This window comes from Panulirus ornatus, chromosome 71 (assembly GCF_036320965.1).
Source record: "Panulirus ornatus isolate Po-2019 chromosome 71, ASM3632096v1, whole genome shotgun sequence".
Taxonomy (NCBI): Eukaryota; Metazoa; Arthropoda; class Malacostraca; order Decapoda; family Palinuridae; genus Panulirus; species Panulirus ornatus.
In genome coordinates this window covers 7,930,331-7,942,830 of record NC_092294.1, presented here as the reverse complement: position 1 = coordinate 7,942,830, position 12,500 = coordinate 7,930,331, and the positions used below count along the sequence as shown (strand labels likewise).

Sequence of the window (12,500 nt, the reverse complement as noted above, 5' to 3'; positions counted from 1 at the left end):
GGTTAATCGCTCGGCCATGGCGTCGACCTCTCCCAGCGTCGGCAGTAGTGACTGTTAAAACGACGCCCAGAAGTATTGACATCGACTTGACATTTCATTCACTCCCAGGCTCGTCCGCCATTAACGGCGATTGTCGTCGGGAAGGTCGCGGGATCGTCGTTCTTGCAGTTGGCCTCGGGACGCTTGGGGTGACAATAGTCAGTAACCCATCGAGGCCCTTTTGAGAGGGGTTTATGCCACGTCCAGTCTTATACCCCCGTGATATAAGGGCTGGCTGGCTGGCAGTCGATCCGCCACGGAGCGAAGGCGCCCTTAGGTCTAGGGAGAGTAAGGGTTTCAAAGGGGGATCTCCCTGGCGTGTCAAATATTCACAGGGTAATTAGGAGTGCCAGAGGGAGGGCACCTGTGGTATTCCCAGTACAGGGCCACTTGCTGGCACCGATGCCTGCCTTGTTTTTCAATATCATTCTTATCCCTGTGATTTTTAACCCTAGGATTGTCGGGTTGCCGCCACACCCGGGTGTATTTTTCGGGAGAAGGTAAGTGCTCAGGTGGAGTGGCTTGTTCTGTCTTCATTATCTCTTAGTTTACTTTTTTTTTTCATATGTATCGCGAGGTGCTATCCATCCCAGAGGTGAGGCAGGGTCTCAGGGATGTTGGTGGTGGTGGAGGGTTCGGATCCCATGCAAAGGCTTTTGACACGCTGCGTAAAGTAGCACTTCAGAAATATTTGACGGTGACCATTTGTATTACCCTCAGGCCTATGCCAGGTACTCTCGTTTTATCGTTCAACCCCTTAGAAGAGGATGAACAGCTGTGTTGACTGTGGACCAACTGCCGCGACCATGATTCGAACCTATGGTCGGCATCGCTGACCGCTACACCACGGAGGTCCTTAGATTTGTCATGATTTTCTGTTTTTTTTTTGTTGCATTTTTTGTTGTCGGACGTTTGGCTGTACTGGAGGGAAATATAACTTCCCTCTGTGCGATTATTGTATTTCCTGGCGCTGCCTCGCGAAAGTGGAAGGTAGCGATGCTGTTCCCTGTGGAGCGGGGTGGCGCTGGGAGTTGATGAAGGCAAGCGAGTATGAATATGTACATGTGTATATATGTATATGTTGTAGATATGTATATGTGTTTATATATATATATATATATATATATATATATATATATATATATATATATATATATATATATATATAAGTGGATGGGTTGTTCCCCGTCTGTTATCTGGCGCTACGTAGCTGACGCGGGAAACGGCTATCAAGTGTGATAAATAAAGAAGTAAATATCTATATTGCAAGAGGTCACAGTGGTGCACGTGACCTAGTATATGCATATAACCACGAGGCTGTGTGTATATATATATATATATATATATATATATATATATATATATATATATATATATATATATATATATATATATGAGAGCTCCCAGGTGTTTGTTGAGGCGAGTGTTCAAGGTAGGAGGGCGTTTCACAGCTTGGTTGTTAAGTAGCGCCTCCTGGAATGAAAATATCAAAACCTTATCTAAACGAACAGAGAACTGGAAAAAGGAGTAGGGGGAGACAGTCCCCAGTACCCTTTCCTTTTTCCAGGAGGGAGCGTCTTCCAGAATACAGCATCCAGGAGGCTTTCTTAGACCCTGGAAGTACCCAGAGGGGGGCCTCTATATGGCTTGGCAAGGCCGTCATGGTACCCCGCCTGCTATGAGACCATTCCCATTCCGCCATCATTCCCGGGTCATTCCACGGGGGCAGAGTGGAGCCGCGGAGTTGCATCTTTAAGGAGTGGGTGACAAAATGCTAACTCCTCCCGCCCTGGATCAACGCCAGAATCAATGGAAAAACTGCTCCATTGTAAATCCTTGCGGCAGTGTTTACAGCGGCGATGATGTAAACAGTGCGCCTCCCTCAGATATTTTACACCACTTAAGTGTAAATACGTTCGGGAAGGACTGGCGACACGGGGGCCACACAGCTGACGTGAGTGAGGCAGATCAGTTGGTGGTGGCGGGAGGGGTGTGTGGGTGAGGCAGATGTACACTGGTGCAGCTGATGTGAGGTAGATTTATTGATGCGGGGGCGGATGAGGGAGATCTGTTGGTGCGGCTAACGTGAGGAAGATATATTGGTCTGGGGTGACGCGAGGCAGATCTATTGGTGACGTGAAGCAAACGTAATGGTGTTAGCGATGAGCCAGATCTAATGGGGCAGCGTTTGCGTGCATGGAAAAGTCACCATGGGTCCCAGATAAGGTACGGTGCTCAATTAGCAGATAGGAAACTGTGGCACGACACTTGAGCACGACGGTACGATCTCTGTGAACTGTGGCGCGACACTTGAGCACGACGGTACGATCTCTGTGAACTGTGGCACGACACTTGAGCACGACGGTACGATCTCTGTGAACTGTGGCGCGACACTTGAGCACGACGGTACGATCTCTGTGAACTGTGGTACGACAGTACGATCTCTGTGGCCTGTGGCACGACACTTGAGCACGACGGTACGATCTCTGTGAACTGTGGCGCGACACTTGAGCACGACGGTACGATCTCTGTGAACTGTGGCACGACACTTGAGCACGACGGTACGATCTGTGAACTGTGGCACGACACTTGAGCACGACGGTACGATCCTTGTGCACTTCAGTACGACCCTTGAGCACGATAATGCAACCCTGACCTTTGACCTAACCCTTGAGGGGTCGGAGCAGAGGTGTTACTGTGGATGGGTGTGAGATGAGAATTTCAGCGTGATGATATTTTGCACAATTATCATTCCATGTTTTCGCTTACCTCCTCCCGACCCTCTCTGGCGAGAGCTCCAATATCGAGTTAGTGTGTGTGGTTATGGTTAGCTATGACGGGCATTTATCTAGAATCGCATTAGAAGCTGCCCTGAAGACCTCCGGGGCCCGAGTTAGAACTGGATGTCCTGTTGCCGTAAAACTCGCCTAATTGGGCGAGGCGAGTGATGATCAGGCGAACTGTGAGTCCCCCCCACCAAGCCATACTCGAAGTCACTTCGGGTAGCCAACGATAGGACTTCCTACATTGAAGCCAAAGACATATAGCCATTTTGAGAACTAACTTAAAAGTTATAACAGTTGTATTATTGTATTTCCGGAAGGTATTGTATTACTGTATGGCCTAAAAGAATAAGTAAATAAGAAAGACCTACGTAGCCCCATGCATGCGGGGAAAAGAAAACGAGGACGCCTCAGAGCCCCCAACCGGCCAGACACGGGTCTCAGATCATTCACTCTCTTCTTTATTGGTCAAGTCACCAAAGAAGACGCTGACGCAGCCAATCAGCGTGCAGGAGAGAGGCATCCCGCTACACAAGAGAATGCAAGACGCCTCGTTATTGGGCATCACCTGGAGTCGACGTGATTGTGTTCGGCGAATCAGCGTGCATAACTGATCCCGCCTGGGCCCCTCCGTAAATGCAACGAAGCTCGTTATTGGCTGTCACCTGGCGTGCCGTAATTGACCACTTGGCGTGGTCTTGACAAGGGTCACTAATGGGCCCTAACCAATTGCTGACCATACCATTTGTTGCCAGATAACATCAGAGTTTATTTAAAAGGTCAGGCATGGGTCTGTGTAGAAGGCTTGGGGCTGGTCCGTCGTAATTTAGGGGTCCGTTACTACACATGAGAAGGCCCGACCCCCATGTCTGGTCCCGATACAGTGAGTTATGAGGGAGAGCTCCGCTAGATGGCAACACCGGCGGTCTTGAGCCCAAAGTTCAACATTGGACTCCCCTTGTCGAACTGGCCAGGCAATTTGACGCAAAGTGATCTAAATTCTTTGATGGGATTGGGAAAAGAACTTTACAATTGTACTATAGACATTTCGATGGCGTGGAAATTGTTGGGTGGTCGAGGAATTCTTTTTTGAGACCATGCCAGCGATGAGAATACACAGCTGTGATTTTATACGTAAATACGAACGCGTTGTGCCCACAGAAACAGTCTCCTAGAAACAGCTCTTCTTTCACGAGAGTAAATAATGTATCGCAAAAAAAAAGGTAAAATCAACTTTTAAGACTTGATTTGTATAATGGTCTCCACTCGCCTATGGTCACTCAGTGAAGTAGACTTTGATTACCGGATTGTTATACTGGATTACAGATTTATATTAATCCCAATGTTGATTATTGCTGGTTGATATTTGTGGTGTAGGATATGTGTGTATGTCTGTATGTATGAATGTTGATGATATTTCCCTATTTCTTCAAAAGTTTGTTGTTATATGAGTTTTTTTTTTATCTTTATTCTGTTTGACTTATCTTTTCGTGGTTAGATCTTGGCTTCCCAGTGGCTCCTAACTTGCCTCCCACTGCCTCAACATTACCCGGCTCCCCCAGCCCTCCAGTTCCTCATTTCCTATATGATATATGTTATCCCCTCCTTCCCCCATCATCACCTGGCTCCCCCAGCCCAAGTGTCGCCTGTTTCCCCCAGTGTGAGCAGCACATGGCTGCCCCCCTGGCCTCCCATCACCACCTGGCTCCTCAAGTCCCACCATCACCACCTGGCTCCCCCTCATCCTACCATCACCACCTGCCTCACCCCCATCCTACCATCACGACCTGGCTCCCCCCATCCTACCATCACCACCTGGCTCCCCCTCATCCTACCATCACCACCTGGCTCCCCTTTCCCCACCATCACCACCTGGCTCCCCCTGCCTCACCGCCACCACCTGGCTCCCCTTGTCCCACCATCACCACCTGCCTCCCCCACATCCTACCATCACCACCTGGCTCCCCTTTCCCCACCATCACCACCTGGCTCCCCCTGCCTCATCGCCACCACCTGGCCTGCCTCCCCCCCTCGCCAGGTGGTGGCGGGCCGGACGGACGGAGGGAGAACATAGTCGGTGCGTCAGGTTAAGGAGGTAAACACGCCAGTAACTCACGCGGGGTCAGGCTTGGGCATGACGCGCCGGGATAACTTCCGGTAATAGGAAAATATGCAGAGGCGACCGGCGCCCTCCCGTAGGTGCTCCTGACGTAGGAAAGACGCGGCGGGGGCGTGAGAAATAGGGGAAAGAGACTCGAAAGTGTGGCCGAAAGCAGGCGTAGGTGAAGTGAGCTTGAGGTGCTCGAAGGAGGGGGAATAGTTGAAGGGTTTTGAGGGAGGAATAAAATGACCGAGGATTTGAGATGGCCATGTTGTAAGGGGACTGTATGTCTTGGAGAAGCATTAAGGGGTTCTAGCAAGGTGGTGGTTGACAAGAGGGAGTGAGATTCAGGGTCTAGATGTACACAGCTGGGGAACACCACACACCGTCGTCGTAAGGTAGACGTAAGGTAGACGTTGACGAGCGCATCATCAGCATAACCCAAGTGTAACGTCACCCTACCATGACGTAAGGTCTGGTGGTTGTCGTTTGCGTGTGTGTGTGTGTGTGTGTGTAACATTCTTGTTGATTCATTGTTAATTCGATATCTCTGGTTGACCATTTTCATGGCCCAGATGTCACTTAAGGTCACAGACGTAATGTAAAAAGAATGATATTGTCAACTCTCTCGTCCACCAGCAGACACTGAGTTCCAGTTTTTGTTTTCTCTCTTGCAGGGGCCGACGAGGAAGGTGAGCGAGGGTGGTGCTAGTCCAGAAATAGGGGCTGCCCGAGCCTTGGAAGGGCGCGACACTCCTGCCGGGCGGCTCTCCCCGCACCTCCACGCCCCCAGCACGCCCATCGGGCCGCCCGCCTCCGGCCAGGGGCTGCACAACCTCATCATGGCCCCGGCGCTCCAGCAGATGTCCCACCTCCTGCACCAGCAGCTCATCAACCCAGCGCAGATCCAGTCCCTCATGCACCACCAGAGCGTCATGCTCCACCAGCAGGTGAGCGACCCATGTTCCACCTGTTGATAGGTTAGTCATGCTCCGGGCTAGTCATGCTCCACCAGCGGGTGGGCTAGTCATGCTCCACCAGCAGGTGGGTTATCCATGCTCCACCAGCAGGTGGGCTAGCCATGCTCCACCAGGTGGGCTAGCCATGCTCCACCAGCAGGTGGGCTAGCCATGCTCCATCAGCAGGTGGGCTAGCCATGCTCCACCAGCAGGTGGGCTAGCCATGCTCCACCAGCAGGTGGGTTAGCCATGCTCCACCAGCAGGTGGGCTAGCCATGCTCCACCAGCAGGTGGGTTAGCCATGCTCCACCAGCAGGTGGGTTAGCCATGCTCCACCAGCAGGTGGGTTAGCCATGCTCCATCAGCAGGTGGGTTAGCCATGCTCCACCAGTAGGTGGGTTAGCCATGCTCCATTAGCAGGTGGGCTAGCCATGCTCCACCAGCAGGTGGGCTAGCAATGCTCCATCAGCAGGTGGGTTAGCCATGCTCTACCAGCAGGTGGGTTAGCCATGCTCCACCAGCAGGTGGGCTAGCCATGCTCCATCAGCAGGTGGGCTAGCCATGCTCCACCAGCAGGTGGGCTAGCCATGCTCCACCAGCAGGTGGGTTAGTCATGCTCCACCAGCAGGTGGGCTAGCCATGCTCCATCAGTAGGTGGGTTAGCCATGCTCCACCAGCAGTGGGTTAGCCATGCTCCACCAGCAGGTGGGTTAGTCATGCTCCACCAGCAGGTGGGCTAACCATGCTCCACCAGCAGGTGGGTTAGCCATGGTCCACAAGCAGGTGGGCTAGCCATGCTCCACCAGGTGGGTTAGCCATGCTCCACCAGCAGTGGGTTAGCCATGCTCCACCAGCAGGTGGGTTAGCCATGCTCTACCAGAAGGTGGGCTAGCCATGCTCCACCAGCAGGTGGGTTAGCCATGCTCCACCAGCAGGTGAGTGAGCCATGCTCCACCAGCAGGTGAGTGAGCCATGCTCCACTAGCAGGTGGGTTAGCCATGCTCCACCAGCAGATGCGTGACCCATGCTCCACCAGCCGGTGAGTGAGCCATGCTCCACCAGCAGGTGGGTTAGCCATGCTCCACCAGCAGATGCGTGACCCCACGCTCCACTAGCAGATGCGTGACCCCACGCTCCACCAGCAGGTGAGTGACCCCTACGCTCCACCAGCAGGTGCGTGACCCCCTACGCTCCACCAGCAGGTGCGTGACCCCACGCTCCACCAGCAGGTGAGTAAGTTCTCCAAGCATCCCAAGGTGAGTGAATCAGTGAGTACGAGTTACCTCATCGTCAGGCGGTACTCACTGGGGGTCATGTTCTGTCGGGGGGGCAATGTTGCCTCACCAGCCAGCCAGCCAGGCCCCCACACTACATTAGTCATGCTCTCTCATGAGTTGGTCATGCTCCCTCGCCAACAGGTGTGTGTGTGTGTGTTGCCTGACCACCCGGTTCATGAGTCATGCTCCCTCAGAAAGGTTACCAGGTCAGGTAACAACACTAGGGAGACAGGTCATTGCCACTCTACAAGTTACAGGTCCCGGGTCGAAATAACTGCGGTGGGGAAGAGGTCATCATGCGCCTCTGTAGGTGAAAAAAGGTTGGGTCAGGCCTGCACACGCACACACACACACACACACACACACACACACACACACACACACACACACACACACAAGGGTACCTGGCGTAAGCTGGTGTGTGTGTGTGTTTGTGCATACATATGTAAAAGTAAAGATATTGTACGTACATAACAGGTTTTAAAAGTCAAGGCGAAATGAGCAACACACGTATGGTAATCACACACGGGCCCGATCGGGTTTGAGGCCTGAGGCAGGGCAGTTGACTCACAGCCAGCCCAGGTGTTCATCCTTCACCTTCAGGGCTGGCCGGCGAATGGGGTACCTGGCTACAAGCTAGGATGGGTGTATATGTTGCAGTTAAAACCCGAAATTCGTCAGAATTGGTTTCGAGAACTGCCTTGTTAGAGAGAAATAACCTAACCTAACCTATCGATCCTATCCTAACCTAACCTAACCTCACCTATCCTATCCAAACATCACCTAACCAAAACTAACAACCTAACCTAACCAAACCAAACCTAACCTAACCTATCCTATCCTATCCTATCCTAACCTAACCTAACCTGTCCTATCCTATCCTATCCTATCCTATCCTATCCTATCCTATCCTAACCTAACCTGTCCTATCCTATCCTATCCTATCCTATCCTATCCTATCCTAACCTAACCTAACCTAACCTAACCTAACCTAACCTAACCTTTATAACCTGACAGCAGTAGAAACTAGTTCTGACTCATGTGGCTTAAATGCAACGTATACACACACACAAGACACATGTTCAAGGTTAAGAGACTGGGGCCACGCTACTAGCTTCAGGCCCCACGACTGTGTGGTGTGAAGGGCGTCTTCCTGCCCCGGTCATACCAGAAGGAGTCCCCGAAGAGCAGTGGCTGTAGTAGGATGAGCGAGCGCTTTCGTAAGGAGGAACCTTACTTGAACCCGTTGCCTTTCCTCACCTTATTTGTGACCGCACAGAAGATCCCCTTAACAGTGGGTCTTTTGAACGACGTTGATCTGAACTATGTAATCACCTCCTCTGACCTGATTAAGACAGAAAAGAAAGAAAATGTGTTTGTCCAATTATATGTAATAGAGCAGATTATTACATACACACGCGAAAACTATTATTATTATTATTATTATTATTATTATTATCATTATTATTATTATTATTATTATTGTTTTGTATTATTATTATTATTATTGTTGTGAAGTGTTTTAGATATCTGGGAGTGGATCTGTCAGCGGATGGAACCATGGAAGCGGAAGTGGATCATAGGGTGGGGGAGGGGGCGAAAATTTTGGGAGCCTTGAAAAATGTGTGGAAGTCGAGAACATTATCTCGGAAAGCAAAAATGGGTATGTTTGAGGGAATAGTGGTACCAACAATGCTGTATGGTTGCGAGGCGTGGGCTATGGATAGAGATGTGCGCAGGAGGATGGATGTGCTGGAAATGAGATGTTTGAGGACAATGTGTGGTGTGAGGTGGTTTGAGCGAGTAAGTAACGTAAGGGTAAGAGAGATGTGTGGAAATAAAAAGAGCGTGGTTGAGAGAGCAGAAGAGGGTGTTTTGAAATGGTTTGGGCACATGGAGAGAATGAGTGAGGAGAGATTGACCAAGAGGATATATGTGTCGGAGGTGGAGGGAACGAGGAGAAGAGGGAGACCAAATTGGAGGTGGAAAGATGGAGTGAAAAAGATTTTGTGTGATCGGGGCCTGAACATGCAGGAGGGTGAAAGGAGGGCAAGAAATAGAGTGAATTGGAGTCATGTGGTATACAGGGGTTGACGTGCTGTCAGTGGATTGAAGCAAGGCATGTGAAGCGTCTGGGGTAAACCATGGAAAGCTGTGTAGGTATGTATATTTGCGTGTGTGGACGTGTGTATGTACATGTGTATGGGGGGGGGGGGCATTTCTTTCGTCTGTTTCCTTGCGCTACCTCGCAAACGCGGGAGACAGCGACAAAGTATAAAAAAAAAAAAAAAAAAAAAAAAAAAATCATTATTATTGTTATTATTATTATTATTATTATTATTATTATTATTATTATTATTATTATTATAAGCTCATCATTCGGCGTCCGTCTTTACTAGCTTTACTTTTCACATTTAATTTTTTCATTACAGGACCCATCTGTAACAAACTTGGCGGTAATGATCCTAGGGTCGTGCTGTTACAAAATTGTGTGTGTCTCTCTCTCTCTCTCTCTCTCTCTCTCTCTCTCTCTCTCTCTCTCTCTCTCTCTCTCTCTCTCTCTCCAGTAGGCATAGCTTCACTGTCGACTGACGTATTCAACAGTCATTGTCGAGCTGTGTGTTGCGGGGACCGGTCACTGGTGCCTGGCTCCTCCTCCAACTGATTAAAGAAACAAGTGACTGACGTTTGTGGTGAGACACATATTTTTTGACCCTTCAACACGACGTTACTACCCTTGAGTAGAATGGGCTAACCTGTGACCCTCAGAGAATCAGGTCAGAGGTCAGTGGCGTACCAGGTTGTACCGTCATGGTGAAGGCTGGACGCCCTCAAGAGTGGCATTAGTCCATATGACTGACGGGACCAAGGCGAGTCTCGTGTGGAGTGTGGTGAGCAGCGGCCAGCTTGCCCCACACACACCACGACTCACACTCGGTATTGCCGCTTGTTGCTTCCTGTGGCGATTCCCCCACCGTCGGCCCTGTGCTTGCCTCTCCCATACCCCTCTGCTCTGTGACCTTCACCAGAACTACCACGGGCCCACCTGTCACCCTCCCGTATCATTGTACTGTACACGCTGTGTTCGCCTCTACCTCCCTGCTACGTTACATTCACCCAGAGGTCCAGCCGTTACCCTTCCTGTATCGATGTACTGTACCCACTGTACGTCCTGTGTGCTGGCCTCTCCCCTCTACCATACCTCCATGCTCTGTGGCCTTCACCAGTATTACCATGGGCCTTCCTGTAACCCTGTATCGATCTACTGTACCTACTGTACGCTGTGTGTTCTTTACTCTACCCAAATGCTATGTGCCCTTCACATACAGATGCATCTGTACCTCTCCTGTATCGATCTCCTGTACCCACTGTACGCTGTGTGTTCTTTACTCTACCCAACTGCTATGTGCTCTTCACATACAGATGCATCTGTACCTCTCCTGTATCGATCTACTGTACCCACTGTACGCTGTGTGTTCTTTACTCTACCCAACTGCTATGTGCTCTTCACATACAGATGCATCTGTACCTCTCCTGTATCGATCTACTGTACCCACTGTACGCTGTGTGTTCTTTACTCTACCCAACTGCTATGTGCTCTTCACATACAGATGCATCTGTACCTCTCCTGTATCGATCTACTGTACCCACTGTACGCTGTGTGTTCTGTACACCCCCCTGCTATGTGCCCCTCACCCCACACCATCACAAGACACGCCATGTCAGTTTGCAACAAACAAAGCCATCTTGACCAGTCAACATTCATCACTTGCTTTCATCATATTTTCTCGTTGAGTTCTCCTATGCTATGCACATACCAGCCCTATATATGTTTTTTTCCCTTCCTTTTTTTTCCTCTTTCTTTTTTTTTTTTTTTTTTTGCCTCCGCCTTTTTTTACGGTTTGATTTATAGATTGAGAGATGTTTGCCTCAGTTACACAGTCGATAGGGCGCGGCTCTGCAGATAGACATCTGTGTAAAACGTGGGCGGGACAGAAGAAAGAGAGCGGCCAGCGGGGATCTAGAATGACACGGGTTATGCAGGCAGATCTTAATGCAGATATTTTTCACCTGTGTCTGAAGCAGGTGTGCATAACAGGGTGACTGTTTAAAGATCATTCTGCATTTTTTTTTTCTTTTTTTCTGGGACTCCAACAGTCAACCATTGCATGTTTTCATTTTTTTTTTTTTCCTTTGGACTTTGTTTCTAACTATAACCTTTTTCATAGAGGAAGTGACACACACACACGCGCACACACACACACACACACACACACACACACACACACACACACACACACACACACATTTTTTTTCGTACATATTCGCCAGTTCCCGCGTTAGCTAGGTAGCGTTAAGAACAGAGGAATGAGCCTAAGATTGAAAATTCTCACTTGGCCCCCTTCTCTGTTCCTTCTTTTGGAAGAGTGAATACTGGAGGAGAGGGTTTCCAGCCCCCCGCTCCCTTCCCTTTTAGTCGCCTTCTACGACACACAGAAAATACGTGGGAAGCATTCTTTCTCCCCTATCCCCAGGGATATATATATATATATATATATATATATATATATATATATATATATATATATATATATATATATATATTATCCCTGGGGATAGGGGAGAAAGAATGCTTCCCACGTATTTTCTGTGTGTCGTAGAAGGCGACTAAAAGGGAAGGGAGCGGGGGACTGGAAATCCTCCCCTCTCTTTTTTAGTTTTCCTAATGAAGGAACAGAGGAGGGGGCCAAGTGAGGATATTCCCTAAAAGGCTCAGTCCTCTGGTCTTAACGCTACCTTGCTAACGCGGGAGATGGCGAATAGTATGAAAAAAAAAAAAAAAAAATATATATATATATATATATATATATATATATATATATTTTTTTTTTTTTTTTTTTTTTTTTTTTTTTTTTATACTTTGTCGCTGTCTCCCGCGTTTGCGAGGTAGCGCAAGGAAACAGACGAAAGAAATGGCCCAACCCCCCCCCATACACATGTACATACACACGTCCACACACGCAAATATACATACCCACACAGCCCTCCACGGCCCACCCCGGACGCTCCACATGCCCTGATTCAATCCACTGACAGCACGTCAACCCCTGTATACCACATCGCTCCAATTCACTCTATTCCTTGCCCTCCTTTCACCCTCCTGCATGTTCAGGCCCCGATCACACAAAATCCTTTTCACTCCATCTTTCCACCTCCAATTTGGTCTCCCTCTTCTCCTCGTTCCCTTCACCTCCGACACATATATCCTCTTGGTCAATCTTTCCTCACTCATTCTCTCCATGTGCCCAAACCATTTCAAAACACCCTCTTCTGCTCTCTC

The 12,500-nt window shown here is 49.3% G+C and overlaps 1 protein-coding gene across 1 annotated transcript in view; it reads left to right on the top strand.

Annotated features, from left to right (window-relative positions):
- Positions 1-12,500, top strand: part of FoxP (forkhead box P) — a 712,908-nt gene that overhangs the window by 414,472 nt on the left and 285,936 nt on the right. The window contains exon 4 of the mRNA XM_071660484.1: positions 5,601-5,873. Coding sequence (XP_071516585.1) covers positions 5,601-5,873 — 273 coding nt within the window. The remainder of the gene's footprint in view (positions 1-5,600; positions 5,874-12,500) is intronic.